Source organism: Danio rerio, chromosome 16, assembly GCF_052040795.2.
Source record: "Danio rerio strain M-AB ecotype USA chromosome 16, GRCz13ab, whole genome shotgun sequence".
Taxonomy (NCBI): domain Eukaryota; kingdom Metazoa; phylum Chordata; class Actinopteri; order Cypriniformes; family Danionidae; genus Danio; species Danio rerio.
This window is the reverse complement of record NC_141036.1, coordinates 57,967,501-57,983,817: the sequence shown is the minus strand read 5'-3', so window position 1 is coordinate 57,983,817 and position 16,317 is coordinate 57,967,501. Positions and strand designations below refer to the sequence as shown.

Sequence of the window (16,317 nt, the reverse complement as noted above, 5' to 3'; positions counted from 1 at the left end):
TCAAATTGACACACACATTTCTTTGTGTTTTATGACTAGTGTGTAGTGAACATAGGTCAAATTAACAAGTATAAAGAGATTTTCTCATACGCATTTGTATACAGCACCTTATAACCTGTATATTTATAACAAATCTGGTCATACAATTCAACATCCAGATTTTTTGACTAACTGCATCTGTTTAAAGATTATCGTATTTTTGTCATATTTATTTTGTATTGTCACTTTATGTACACTGGAAGCTTCTGTAGCCAAAACAAATTCCTTGTGTGTGTGAAGCACACTCGCCAATAAAACTCTAACTATATTAGATTCTGATTCTAATAGGGATGCAACATTACAGTTAGCTCACGGTTCAATACATACCTCGGTTTTTGAGCATTGGTTTTCGGTTCGGTTCTCATGGCTTGACGGGTGTTTTTTTTATTCTATAGGCATATAAAATTTAAGTGAATTTTTTGTTCACCGTTTCTTCTTTTACTGGCATTATACTTGCCAGCAAAACCAAAATGTCCTCACACCGCAGATTTGAAAGCCGCTGGCGCTTTCTCGCACTGTTGCATATTTTTAATGCACATATTTTTTTGCATGCACATTACTTGCTCCGACTGAGAAATAGACACCAAAAAAAAAAAAAAAAAATGATATTCATAGTTAAACCAGCATTTTAAACGGTTTGAAAACTGAATGCGTCAAAGTGACCCAAAACTGACACAGACCAAAATCTAACACAGAACCACTGATCTAACCAACTTTTATATGAAAAGTATTCGACTAAACTAATGGTATTTTAGTTAAGACCAAGCAAAACTACATAAAAATTTGCGTTAAGAATTAACAGTGCATCACTGGTCTTCACCCAAATGTTTTTTAACAACTTTGCAGGCACATTCCTCACTCCAACTGAGAAAGACAGAAAACTTGAAAAAGATATTCACCAGCATATTAGGCTCAATGCACTCAAAGTGACCCAAACCTGACACATAAAACCAAAATCCATCAGAGAACCACTGATCTACACAGCTAATAAGGATATGAATAAAGCTAAATGACGTTTTAGTTGAGACTAAACGCCACACCACTAGTCCTAACCAAAATATAAGTAAATATGTACTGGCTTTCCAAAACAAACTGTGTGTGCATATTTCAAACTCCTAAATGACATTTTAGTTAAAAGAATAAGGGCTCTATTTTAATGATCTAGGCTCAAATTCTTAAGTGCATGTTACAAAAGAATTAAGGGCATGTGTGAATCCACTTTTGCTGTTTTAAGGACGGAGAAATATGCTTTGCACTGCCGTGCAAGGTCTAACAGTGTTGTGCTTATTCTCTTAATGAGTTCTAGTTGTGTTTTGAGCATAACGTGCATTAAACCAATCAGAGTCTCATCTCCCATTCCCTTTAAGAGTCAGCTGCATTACACCATAGTGCCTTTGCTATTTACATGGTGCACTTTGTAAGTGGAAAAACTGAACGCGTCATTAACAAGAAAACAGTTCAGCATCTGCAGTGCAAGGATAAAGAATGAGCCTCCTCCATTCTGCCTCTTTACTTTCTCTTTACTTTAACCCTTCACTTTACTCCTTTACTTTGGTGGATTAAGGAAACGGTGTAAACTCACTCCACTGAAGACATTCCTTAGCCTACATATTTATTTTTGTTTGTTAAGCGCAAAGATTTGTTTCAAAACTACTTCTAAATTCAGTTCTAATTTTAAGCAAACGAATAATAACAGAGAATATGGTGAGATTTATGGTGCCCCATATGGTGATGCAGACGTCTCCAAAACCTGACAGGCGGACAAATCTACACTTGTATTTAATAAACAAATATAAACATGCATATAATAAATAATATTGATATCAAAAACATCATAGAGATTGCTATAAATAAAGGCATGGAGGCAGGGGTTTTAATATTTACGTAGAAAATAATATGTGTTAATGACTATACACATTATATTTTGAATAATAATATAAGAAACATGATATATATAATATATTATATATATATATATATATATATATATATATATATATATATATATATATATATATATATATAACATATATAATATAAGAATCAGTTTGCATCAGCGTAACCCATTGCTTTTAAGATGTTAAAAACGGTTGAAGTGAACAAAACTGAAAGTCTTGAGCCAAAAAGATTGCATTGGCTGCGCCTCTCATACATCAAGAATGAGGTCAATAGGACGAGTGTAGAATATATCTTACTTTCTTTAAACGGAGAGAACCTCACTTCACCCAGACACTGTGCGCCTGCATAGACGATGGCTTTATATGTGATGGTGACTTCGGTCACCACTGCACTCATCACATCAGTCAGATCACACACTGGAGATGAGATGTTCTGGCACCACGGAACCAGCTGACGAGGACTGCCATACCTGAACAAGCACACAAACAAAAACAAGAGAAACACTTAATGTCATTATTCACAGCACAACCTGAGCTGCGTTCCCAAAACCATCCATGGAGAATTAATTGTGTGTGCTAACATATCTTAACAATTCAGTGCTTCCAGAATCCCTAATGACAGTGAATATTCACAACCAGTGTGGTCTTTTAATGACTGCAGAAAGCCTTATGACATTAACTTGAGATATTCAGCGCAGATTTTAGAATTTATCATGCATTAACGTTAAAAATCAGTTCTAATTTATGCTTTCTGTAGTTTGATGTTTTGAATTGTATATTCATTAATGAAATGTTTGTGCCATGAAAGTAGCCTTTGTTGCTGACATGGCATTAAATGAAAATTCATCATCATCATCATCACAAACAGTGTGGTTAGAATTGAGTTTCCGCATTGTAAGACCACCTGATACTGTACAAAACTGTGAACAGACTTTCAAAAACACAGCCATGAGCCGAAATAATGCATGCTCATTCGTAACGCCAACTGAGAAAGAGCTACCAAATAAAAAAAAAAATTCATTGTTAAACCAGCACTAAAGCAGTTTTAAATCTCAAAGCTGAAGCAAAACTGAAGCCATACCTGACATGATTTTTTCTTTGACTTTTCAATATCTGTTTTTTTTCCAGATTTCATATATTTTATACCAATAAACTGAGAGAATATACATACAAAAATATACTTGCATTTTCTTTAGCAGAATTTCTACGCTGTAAAACTACCTGATAGTGACATTTCACATTCTATTCAATTCATGTTTATTTCTATAACGCTTTTACAATGTAGGTTGTCAAAGTAGCTTAACATAGATGATTATAGTAAATTAAAACTGTCAGTCCAGATTTCAGAGATGAACTTCAGTTTAGTTAATTTCAGTGTGGTTTCATTTTCCCTGCGGAAAGCTTAAACACTGAAGAGCAAATCCATCAATGAGCAGCTTCACAAGTCCCAAACCAAGCAAGCCAGTGGAGAAACAAACCAATTGACAAAAGTGAAGGAAAAAAAACTCGAGAAACCAGGCTCTGTTGGGCACAATCATTTCTCCTCTGGCCAAACTTCCTGTGCAAAGCTGCAGTCCAAGTGCTAGAGAACGCTGGACGTCCAAAACATCACTGGACAATACTCAAAACATTCAAAACAAAATATTTAGGAGAACTAACTTAAATCTAAATATTTTTTTCACCATCAAGTGGTTTCAAACCTTTTTAAGTTTCTGTCAACACTTAATAAATAATATATTAATATTACCACACTTAATATCATTTAAACCACACTGAACTAAACTGAACTCTGAAATCTGGACTTTACTAGAACTATGTTAAGCTGCTTTGACAATCTACATTGAGAAAAGTGCTATAAAAATAAACATGAACAATTTCCTTTAGTCTGAGAGTGTGTTAATTTCGTTGACGAAAAATTTGTCAATTTTCTTGATGAACAAGTTTCCACCGACGAAAACTAAATAAAAATTAACTGATGATGACTACAACTAAAATACATATATACTGACATTTTACTAATAAAGAGGAGATGAGAATGGGATTGGATATTTAAAAAAAAAAAAACAAATCAGAATTAATCTTGGTGTGTGATGCATGAGGCTCAAACATAGTTAAAAAATGTGACTGATCCACAGCGGACACGGGATGCAATCACATCTCATAAGACTATAGAGGTTTAATTGACTAAAACCTTATGAAATTTAGTCTAAAGACTAAAATATGACATATATATGACATAATATGACATAAGACTAAAATATGACATATATATATGATTAAATCAAACTTTGCTGGCAAATTTAACACTGGTCTGGGACAAAGCATAACAGGAACTATAAATCTAAGTTTAAGTCAATGTTAAAATAATAACAATAATAATACAATTAAATAAAATCAATCTCTTAATTTTGAATGTTAAACATATCTAAATTTAAGTTAACTTAATCCAAAAAAAATGAGTTGAATTAGTCAACATTCAGTTCAATTGTTTATTTTTAACTGGAGTAAAATGATCTACTTTTATTGAATTGCTCAGTTGTACAGATGACATATGGACTAACATAGATCATGACCTTACATGCTAAACTAAAATAAACTGTGTTTTGTTAGGAGGCGTGCATGTGAAGTGCTGTTATGAGGATCATGTCACAAAACAAAAAACCTAATTAACCAGTCCTTTGATGCCATGGTCACTATTTACAGCCACAATCTGACATTATTGACCTAAAATGTAGTAATAAGCAGATGTTTTCATGAAGTTTAAAAACAGCTCTAAACAATGTGGTTAATGTACCTGTGACAGTTCAGTCATGATGACTCCCTAGCTAGTGTCTTCAACGATGCGTCATGCTTATAGTTCAGCAGCGTGTTATGGCATTGCTTTGAAAACACACCTGTCTAGTAACTGAATCAGCTCTCATTTTAATTAGTCACGTTAGTGCGTGTATAGAGACATTACTCTAATTTGAGCAGACCAACCAGACTGTAACTATAGTAAACAAGTGCAATGGTAAAACATAAAGACACACCCTGTATCCTGTGTGTCATATAATGTGCATTATTATATTACAGTTATATGATATTGCAGGTTTATTATTATCTTTGGAGCAACCCTTAAAGTCATAACTTCAGCATTCCAGCACGCTATCTCAATCCAATTACCTTAACTACAAGATTCATTCATTCATTCGTTTTCTTTTCGGCTTAGTCCCTTTATTAATTCGGGGTCACCATAGCGGAATGACTTGCCAACTTATCCAGCACGTTTTTACACAGCGGAGGCCCTTACAGCCGCAACCCATCTCCGGGAAACATCCACACACGTACACACACTACTGACAATTTAGCTTACTCAATTCACCTGTACTGATTGTCTTTGGACTGTGGGGGAAACCGGAGCACCTGGAGGAAACCCATGCGAACGCAGGGAGAACATGCAAACTTTACACCGAAATTCCAACTGACCCAGCCAATGCTCGAACCAGGGATCATCTTGCTGTTGGATGACAGCACTACCTACTTGCGCCATTGCTGCTCGCATCAAATTCAAAGCTCTGATGTTTGCCTACAAAGTGACTTCTGGCCTTGCTCCTTATCTGCTCTCGCTTCTGCAGATCTATGTGCCCTCCAGAAACTTGCGTTCTGTGAATGAACGTCGCCTCGTGGTTCCATCCCAAAGGGGGAAGAAATCACTTTCGCGAATGCTTACGCTCAATCTGCCCAGTTGGTGGAATGAACTCCCTAACTGCATCAGAACAGCAGAGTCACTCGCTACTTTCAAGAAACGACTAAAAACTCAACTATTTAGTCTCCACTACACTTCCTAATCTGCAATTGCCTCTCTGAATATCACACTAACTGTACAAACAAAATACTAATATAAATACTAATAAAAAAAAATACTAATACTACTAATACTTCCCTTCTTAGACTTTACAGACCTGAAACTTGCTTATAGCACTTATTCATTGTTGCTCTTATAGTTGTGTAAATTGCTTCCTTGTCCTCATTTGTAAGTCGCTTTGGATAAAAACGTCTGCTAAATGACTAAATGTAAATGTAAATGTAAATGTGCGTCGCCTAACTGTAAGATTGTAATGCAAAATTCTAATTTCTCTGGATTTATATTTATGTGTTTGGGGTAAAACACTATTTTGCATGTTCTGTAAACTACTGATGACAATACTTAAAAATAAAATCCAAAAAAGAAAAAAAGAAAAGGAAGAAAAAGTACATTTATTTGAGATTTGAATCACAAAAACAGTTTTAACTTTGGTGAACGACCCTGATTTTTCCATCACAGCACATAACTTGTTCCTCTGACAACATTTTAATTTTAAATAAGTAAAAATGACAGAATAAAACAAATATAAACAGTCATTCTTTCATTTTCCTTCAGCATAGTCTCTTATTTATCAGGGGTTGACACAGCAGTATGAACCACCAACTATTATGGCATACTGTATGTTTTATGCAGTGGCATTCGCAGCGGCCTTCCAGCTGCAACCCAGTACTGGGAGTAGCAAACACCCATACAGAGTAGCAAAAGATTAAAAGAAAATCGGCACTGCCACTTAGCTCTCAAAAAAATTTTCAAATTTTCACTTTGACCTACATGGTATTTATCAGGTTTTCTACCTGGTCTCCATACACGGACAGTTTACTTCAGTGGTCACCAAACTTGTTCCTGGAGGGCCGGTGTCCTGGAGATTTTAGCTCCAACCCTAATCAAACACACCTGAACAAGCTAATCAAGGTCTTATTAGGTATACTTGAAACATCCAGGCAGGTGTGTTGAGGCTAGTTGGAGCTAAATCCTGCAGGGACACCGGCCCTCCAGGACCGAGATTGGTGACCCCTGGTTTAGTTCATCAATTCACCTTTAGCTACCTTTAGACATGTAGACATGGTCATGCTACACACTTTGGGCTCATTAGTACCAATTGATCATCGTGTCAACGCCACAGCCTACCTGAGTATTATTGCTGACCTTGTCCACCCCTTTATGAGCACAGTGTCTCCATCTTCTGATGGCTACTTCCAGCAGGATAACGCACCATGTCATAAAGTGTGAATCATCTCAGACTGGTTTCTTGAACATGACAATGAGTTCACTGTACTCAAATGGCCTCCACAGTCACCAGATCTAAATCCAATAGAGCACCTTTGGGATGTGGTAAACGGGAGATTGATATCGTGGATGTGCAGCTGACAAATCTGCAGCAACTGTGAGATGCTCTCATGTCAATATGGAGCAAAATCTCTGAGGAATATTTCCAGTACCTTGCTGAATCTATGCCATGAAGGATTAAGGCAGTTCTGAAGACAAAAGGGGTCCAACCCGCTACTAGTAAGGTGTACCTAATAAAGTGGCCAGTGAGTGTATATAATATGTCAAGGAAACAGCATGGGAGGAAGTTGCTGTGGGCCTTGGTGCAGTTTTTATGGTGATAAAAATCTTCCGGCCAAAAGTATTCTGTGCATCCCTACCAAATGAGAAACAAAAGTCAGGAAAGAGCATGAAAAACACTCAAAAGGATAGCAGAGGAAGAAAAGGAGGTGAAGAGTTTGCCCTGATGTGCGTTTTTTTTCTCCACATTACAGTTGGAGGATTATCCGGAGCTTTTCTTTTCTCTCTCATCCCATCATCCTGCTGTCAGCACCGCTGACCCTCCCAGCATGCACTACTGCACCCTGCCTTCCCATCAGATTTACTTTTTCGCCATCAGTTTTTCAGCAAAGCGTAACTGTGACCAGTGCAGAACGTTCAGTGCAAGGCCAGAAATATTTTGCAGACGCAGCTCCTTCCTGCGCCGTTTCTAATTGCAGTTCACAGACTGAAGAGCAGATTCCCAGCCGGACGAGCAATACGTGTCCTTCAGCAAAGACACCAGTCACTGAGTTTAGAGTTGGATGCAGAAAACACAAGGACTGAGAGGAGATTTTGTCAGAAGACTGCATTTTGGTTCCTTTCAACTGGTTCGGACCAAAGCCAGCAGTGTGGTGTGAAAAGGACCCAAAGACGGCAGAAAATACAACAATGTGTCATTTATTGCCCTTGGTCCAGACCCTAGACTGTAAAATATATGGATGTAGTATCCGTGACGTCACCTATAGGTTTCTGAAGAGTGCAAAAGAAGCCACAAGTAGGCGTGGCCAACCGTTACCATTTTGTTTGCGCGTCATCACACCCACGGCGGGATACCAAACAAGGGCAAAGAGGCGGAGAGTGAGCGGAGCTACAGACACCTGCTAGCATTTTGCTTGGACTTAGTTCAGACTCACTTTACTTTGGGAGAACGCTTAATACTTTATCACCTGTGACTCGTTTGTGTTCTGACCACTTGTGCTTGATTGTACACTATATCAATAAAGTGTTTAGTCTTTTAAAAACACTGCTGTAATACATTGAGCCACTAAGTATTGTTCTCATGACGTTTTTCAACAGGAGGAAAACGCGAATTACTTCCAAACACTTCAGATACAGTCTGTGTTAGTTAATGTAAGACTATTGATGAACTCCAGCATAACACTGTATGATAACTCTTCAGATGACTGATCTAGAGCCTACAGCTAATCAATCTGACAGATTCTGGAGTGCATTACAGCTCTAAATATAAACGATAAATGATCTTAAATAAAACAAATACATGTATAGAGATGGTATATCAGTACATAACTTTTCTCACATAGGAAACAAAGGCCACGTGAATGGTTTGTGAGCACAATTAAGTGCACTCAGCATGCCATGCTATCTGATAATTGTAGGAAACAAGTCCAAAAGGCAGTTGACTGTGTAAAGCCACATAAAACAACACAGAAATACGATGAATATGCTGAGATCAGTGACTAATCTGCAGGATTCAGCTGAGGTGACGTGACGGCGACCAACGAGACCTAGCTGTCACTCAAGTAGCCACTCCCTTAATTATGCAAACTTAATATAACTTAATATAAAGGAAGCAGATGAGTTCTAAAAAAATTCACCCCCTCTCAGTTGTCATGAAGGGTAATATTAGCTGTATTAACCAAAATCTTTTTTGTCGCAGGCTGTAAACACCTTTTTTTCTGCTGTACAGTTGGCCATTCTAACAGTGGGGATTAATTGAAATTTGCTCTATTTTGGAGCCAGGAGCGGCCAGGACTAGTGGAATTTCGGATGAGTTGCAGTTTTAGTTACTTCCGTATTGGCTTCCCAAGGGAGAGCGGGAGGTTGCCGCTTGGTCCAGACCAAGCGAACTACAGATGTGAAAGCACTGTAATACATTAATTATTGTTCATATAAATGCCTGTGTGTTCAGATATGTACACACTCTAATGCATGACATTAATAATTCCTCTATGCAGAATTATATCTGGCCTGACTATTGCTGCCTAATAATTATAGTTGAATCTCAGTCAAATGGAATAAAAATAGTTATAATAGTTTAAACTTCATATAACTAAAATATATAATCAGTTGAGAGCTGATTAAGATGATTGATGACATTTATGACAGTCATATTTTTCAGTGTGCTGCTAGAGCAAAGTCTGTGCTGTAAATTAATGCTTGTGAAGCCAAAGAAAAGTGAAAGTGAAAAGTAAAGGGATTTCTCTTGGCTGGGTCACTCACGGGCTGTACTGGACACTGTAAAGAGCCGTTTGACCTGGAAGGTCAACAGGATCCCAATGGAGAACGCTGAAGAAATTCTGGGACTTGAAATAAGGCTTCGTCAGGTTACAGTTTTGGCACCAACAACCTGCAAACAACAGGAGACAAAAAAGTTATTACGTTACCTTATAATAGACAATCAGCAGAATCCACAAACTGGCATTAATAATACACATAATAAACACAGGCAATCACAAACACGCTAATACACAAACACCAGGGGCCTCATGTACGAAGACTTGCGTGGAAATCATACTATAACATTGCGTACGCACAAAGCTGTAAATGTGCGTACGCAGAAAAAAATTTAGATGTATGAAACACTGCGTACGCCGAATCTCACACATATTCTTTTGTACATCTGAATGAACGTGAAACTGAGCGCAACATGCACGAGCACATAACCCCTCCCTGCCTCCTCCCCCGTATGAATATGCTAATGACTCTGCTTTGGCAAAACCCAACGAAAAAGCAAAGGCAAAAGCAAGCAAGAAGAGAAACTTTGAACAGAATGGGAATTGGAGGTGCTGCTTTCAGAGGTAGACCGAAGAAAAGCTGTGTTATTTGCAAGTTTGTTCTCCTGAATTAACAACAAAAGAAAAAAATGAATAGAGTGGGAGAGTTTAGCTGATGCGATTAACACAGTTGGGTCTGAACATCGCACTGAGTGAATTAGAACAGAAATAGTGTGATTTATAGGTGTAAAATGTTGCAGTACTCTTAACAGTCTCAGTGGCGCAGCTCGTAAAACGCATATCAACATGTTTTGACAAGTTTGCGCATGAACTCGGTTTGAATCCAGCGTCTGATGAACTCTTTCTTCTTTTTTCCTCGTTACATATCAGATTTCACCAACTATTTATCACGAGAAAGACAAGTAGGAATCATCAATAAGTTTATGCATCATATTTTATTTGCACATTTATTGAATGGAAATGTTTCTGATTCACACATGCAAATTCATCTTCAGATAGTGTCTTTATAGCAATGTGTGTGCAGTAGATAGCTCAGATTACATTGGGAAAACAGGCGACCGCTGCAAATTGTGCTTTAATGTTTAGCTGGTCAACTGTATGGTATGGAAACCTTATATACCTGCTAGATGAACCCGTCTCATACAGTTGCCATTGCAAGGCTCAGACACTTTGTAGAGAGGAATTTAACACAACTGCCTCTAGGAGTCGCCAATGGAAATAAAACAGACACGCACAAAAAATGTGCGTACGCCAGCCAGAAAGCTGCCGTGAAGCTGCGCACATTCCCACGTTCAGTTCATCGTTAGTAAATCCAAACGTGAGCAATTCTGAGCGTGAAACCTGGCGTGCGCAAAGTTTTTGTGCTTACGTAGCGTTGATACATGAGGCCCTTCTTCGTTGAACAGAGCTCTTCTGTTCATTCATCTTCTAGTCTTTGTGTTAACGTGTTTGGCTCTTCACACAATGAATATGACATCACAAAACAAAGAAAGCACAACATTCAGAGCTTCATCCACCAAACCTGCTCCAGTTCTTCAGGCTGGTTGGACATGAATCAATAAATCACAGCATAATGCTTCAGTATAACCTTTAAAACCGCAGGCCTCTCATGAAACTCCTCTCAACAAACTTTTCTTTTCTGCTCCGAGTAATCGATGGACAGTTTCATGAGCATCAGAGAGCAGAATGATGATGACGATGATGATCACGTAGAGAGTTTTGCTCAGAGCTCCATTGATTATAAGCCTGGAGGAATGATAATCTCCTCATGTTTTGAGAGGAAAACTGAACCGGTACACCAGCAGGACTTCTGTAGAAAAGTGTAGGCCATGTAAAAAGATGAAAGTGTGTCAAATTGACAGCAATGAAAAGACAAAGCACATTTGAACAGGGTTTTTTCAAAGACTGCAGAATACACAAGACTCGTATAGTTTTGAATGGGGAAAAGTGTATTGGTCAATATGGAGAATGAAGTCCCGCCTACTAGTACAGGAAACAATCATCGATTGGTATAGACTAGCTGTTTCTCAATTCCAAGAACGAGAACGGATTTGCGTCCTTGTGGAGACCGGTCTTGCTAGGTGTCCTCGGAAGAACGAACTCGGGAGACCGAGAGGGCAGAGAACGCGTCATTTGAGAAATGAGATGCTGCATTCTTCCTGATGGTCACATGACCTTCACGCGTTTTTATTCAATATTATTTAAACATTGCAGCATTCATACAGCGATTTACTGTTTTCCCCCTTTTCAAAATATACTCTGCACCAAATATCTTATAAATAAAACTGATTTTAATAAGAATTTCTGCAAACACCCTTATCGTGTTTACTCCTTTATTAAGATGTCCATGGTAATGTTTATATCCACCATTCATTTCATTTAGGTAAACTCCTTTTAGGGCTAGGCGATTTTTCAGATTTTTTCGATTAATTCGAATTTACGTTTTAAGACTATTTAATTTCGAATCAAATCGAGAAATGGCGATTTTTAAAAATATATATATTTAATACATTATAATGGCACCAATGCGCTTTGGTTCACTCTATGAAGCAGGAAGCACACAAGAAGCGCCTCTCGGCGACGCACCGCGCAGCACCACGCAGCGCCATAGATTTTAGAATGTCGCGTGTCGCGGCGCTTCTGGTGTACCACCTTCTTGACAGTCACGTCTGTGTGGATTGTCAAGACATTCCCTCATCAAGTCGATAAACTCGATCTCAACATGTATGAAGGACGTAAAAGCCTGCCATGTGAAAAACCGCGCCGATCTTTTGGTTTGAACACGAGCAGAGCTGAGGGCCTGCAGCAGTGAAAAGTGAAAGTACCCGCCCCCATGACGTCATTTAGCGGACCTAGTTGAAAACCAGACAGATCAGGCAGCATAATACAGAGAGTGCAGCAAAGCGCATCAGATGATCGATATTTAAAACGAGAAAAAAGGAAAAATAGATTAAATATATTATTTTATATTAGATGCACATCTGGTACTTGTATTTGCTCCTGCTATACGTCCACAACTTCACACATTGGGTTAAATTAGGCTTTACAGTTTCCATGTTCAGTCCTTTTCTTCCACTGTATCTTTTTAAGAAAAAGGCAGCAGCAACACAACCTGTCATTCAATCAGAAGACAAAGTCAAAGCCGAGCTGACAGCCAATCTTTCCTAGGCTCAGCAAAACTTGCAAAAAATACCTCTGTACTCCTGCAACTGCAATATTTACACAAATATTTCTTATTCAAATCTTCAGCAAGGCTATTTAACTCGTGAATTTGTTTTACATTTATTTACACCTTGACCGATTTTTGTATGACATGGGCATTAAAAATACAATGTTCCTAAACCAGATGGTTTTTAAAAGTTACTTTTAAAGAAAATTTTACTTCAGTCATGTTGTTGTAATGTTTTGAGAAGACTAGTAACACACACACAAAAAATAATCAAAATCGTGAATCGGTCAAACTTTATTAAAAACCTAGAGTTTTTTTTTTTTGCCAAATCGCCCAGCCCTAACTCCTTTGGTAAATAAGTTACATCTCTGAACTTTGATAATAAATCTAAATAAAACGCAGTGCTTCCCACCTCCATTCGCAATGACTTCTGGGACTTGAATTCAGTGCTCTAGTCTGCATCGGTGCGTCCTTAATATCAAGAACACATCCGGGAAGTTTCACGTGTCCTTTGTTCTTGCGGTCTTGAGTATTGGAACTGAACTTTGGCAGCTGATGATGATGTTACACGCATATTGAGAAACAGCCCCTGACATTTCTCCAGGAGGAAAGTTCGGATCAGATGTGTGCCTTTACCATAGTTTCTGTGGTCAACAAACATACTGGAATCTCAGCGAATGCCTGCTTCACAGACAAGAGATATATCCACAAAGCTTGAAATGTCTAGTTTTAAAGGGCCATGAAGCCCCTCTTTCGGTTCAAGTCCACCTCAGAATGTTTTCCAAAAATGCTCCATGATGGGCGTGGAGCTCTGTGAACAGAGGGAGGAGTGGGCGTGGCCAGCAGTGCAGAGGGAAATTAGGGGAGCGAACAACTGTTGCCAGTTGGCTCACAAAAAGACACAAACCATGAGGAGACGCATAGCTTACGAACTTAAAATGCAAAGAAATAAGCAGTAATTTAATCCCCTGCTACATTTGTTATTCGTAATTTTATATACACATAACCACAATTAGTTATACCATCATAAAGATAATCGTGTTTATATAAACACTATAAATGAGGAGGACTTCTCTCCTCCTGGATCCTGGGTCTGAATGCAGACACAGTGGATAGCGGTGCAGCAGGTCTCCTGCCCTGTCTATTTCAACCATTAGCCCTGCCGGTAATCTGGAGGATTTTAAACAGAGGCGAACACAGCAGCATGGATATAGGTGATGTGTCTGAATAGTAACGAACTCAACTGATAAAAGACAAAGTCCGCCATTCTCTAATTCTCGTACAGCTCTCCGGACAAAAATGCTTGCAGCAAACCAACAGCTTTGCTGTATCGGCCCTGACAGAATCGCAGGAAAACACATGCAACACATGCAACAAACCCCATGGATCATGGAAACAAACACACACGACCCGTGCAGTGCAGACGCGGTCACACTCAGTCATTGGGTCACAGCTTGGCAGGTCTGCCCAGCCTTTGGAAAGCACCTGCTCTCATGAATAATTAAAAAAGCAGCATCTTCTCATAGGATAAGAAAACTCCGCTATGAATAATAATGAGCAACATGTGTCATCACTCCACTAGCAGATTCACGCTATGTCACTGATTTTGATCCTGCCACAATAAAGATTTGACAAAAGCTCAGAATTATCCAGTTTTCCCCACAATTAAAGCAGACGGGTGCTAATGTTGCCTTAACTGATGCGCAACACACACAAATCTGTTAACATCTCAAAAAAGTACAACAGTTTTTTTGGTTTTGTAATCTGTATGAGGTACAGTCAGTCCAGTCAAACGCACATCACATGACAGCAGCAACTACACAAACGCCCACAAACTTGTAAAGAGAGTCGCTGTCATTTCTGGAGGAGATCCGCCATCAAGACAAAGTTGTGATTTACTTCAGAACACCAGCGCGGTCAAACGATCATTATTCTGAGGATGATACTGTGTAGAATGGCCATAAATGAGATTGATGTCCTGATCTTGTTCCTTTCGAGTGTGGCAACCTAAAAACACTGCAATTTTGATTCGGACATTTAGAAACTAAACTTAAGAGTAGGGCCAGATGGAATCTGTGGACGTTTTTTGCTATTTCTGTGGAGAGTTTTGGTAAAAAATCTGTGGATTTCTGCCGAATTATTTTAGGAGTATCATAACTAAAACCGTAATATGTGAAATAAAAAATATCGTTTAAACTTTTATTTAATGTTTAAAATGCAAATCCAATTAGAGTCGCTTTATTTGGTAAATAAAGCAAGTCTCTCATATAATATCTCCACTAAAAGAAAGAAAATATTAATGTGCAAACTGCATTATAGATAAATCAAATGAGCATTTTCATATTAGTCAATAATATTACTGTAATTAATTGAAAAGTCAATAAATATAGATATTACACACATTTACTCAAGTAAATAAACAGAATTAATGATGGGCTAAAAATCTGCAGAATTCTGTGCGCGCAGATTCAGTGCGGGCCTACTTATGAGACAGTTCTTGTTTAATTCTATTGGTGACTGAAAATATGTGATTGTGAGCTTGGCAAACAGTTTTGGAGAATTTGATATTTCCCCATTTAGACTGAATGCCCGAGCATACTGCCCGACAGGCGTTTCAAAGATGGCCGTCTGTTTTTAAAGAATTAGGTATGGTAACTTAGAGTATGTTTTTTTTTTAAAACTGGGAATATGTAAAATGTTTCATAATTAAATAGCTATTTATTTGGTGTACTGTTTTCAAACAGTGAGGCGACAGCATTCATATAATACTAGGTGTTAAATTTAGAAGTGTAGTGAGGGAAAATGTTTTTGTACACCAGACCAGTCATGTGGAATAAATTGCCAAAACCGATCAAGGAAATGAAAGACTTAAGGAGGTTCAGAAAAGCTATCAAAATATAGTTGTTTGATTCTGCAAGAAAAAGTTAAATTGAAGAGGATTAGACTAATTTAGATAAAAACAAGATCTGTGTTTTGTTTTTTTATTTATTATTATTACTATTATAGTAATTTTATTTGTTTACTTTTTGTAATTGTATTGGTTGATTTTATTATTGCATTAATCTATCAATATATTGTCAATTGTGGTGTGAATGTTTACTGGACCAAATTTGTAAGACGTTGTGTTTGAATGTCTAAAAACAAATCAAGAAAGTAAAATAAAAAACAAAGATAAAAAAGATAGTTGTTTGATGGGGATGGCTAGTTTGCATGGTGGATGATGATGCTTTTACATGCTCTTGTCTTGTGAATAATTTTGTTCCTGTTTTACCATGTGGAGGTACTGTTTTTTTATGCATTAACTGTTCTTTGCAGCCATACTTGAACACAATGGTAACAAACCAAGGGCTTTATTGTGTTTTTATCTTCAACAGTTTAATTTCAAAATGTACGGGTAACTTTTATTTTTGTAAAGTTTGTTTAAAATCTGTCAAATGGAATTCAGTGGTTTTGCTGATTAAATAAAGCTTGGCAGGTAGACTCTGATTTGATTGCAAAAATTGTCTACATTTTAAAATCGTACATAAAGTAGACAACATGTATAGAAAACAATAAAATATTGAGTTTCTTCAACAAATGCACAAA

At 37.7% G+C, this 16,317-nt stretch overlaps 1 protein-coding gene and 1 long non-coding RNA gene across 4 annotated transcripts in view; one reads left to right on the top strand and one right to left on the bottom strand.

Annotated features, from left to right (window-relative positions):
* LOC147840462 (uncharacterized) overlaps positions 1-16,317 on the top strand; it is a 266,074-nt gene that overhangs the window by 153,506 nt on the left and 96,251 nt on the right. The window lies entirely within an intron of this gene.
* Positions 1-16,317, bottom strand: part of ifnlr1 (interferon lambda receptor 1) — a 99,561-nt gene that overhangs the window by 11,781 nt on the left and 71,463 nt on the right. For all 3 annotated transcript variants that reach the window (XM_087284958.1, XM_087284957.1, NM_001197202.2), the window contains 2 exon segments: positions 9,550-9,676; positions 2,235-2,407 (listed from right to left, as the gene is read on the bottom strand). In XM_087284958.1, the coding sequence (XP_087141084.1) occupies positions 2,235-2,407; positions 9,550-9,676 (300 nt within the window).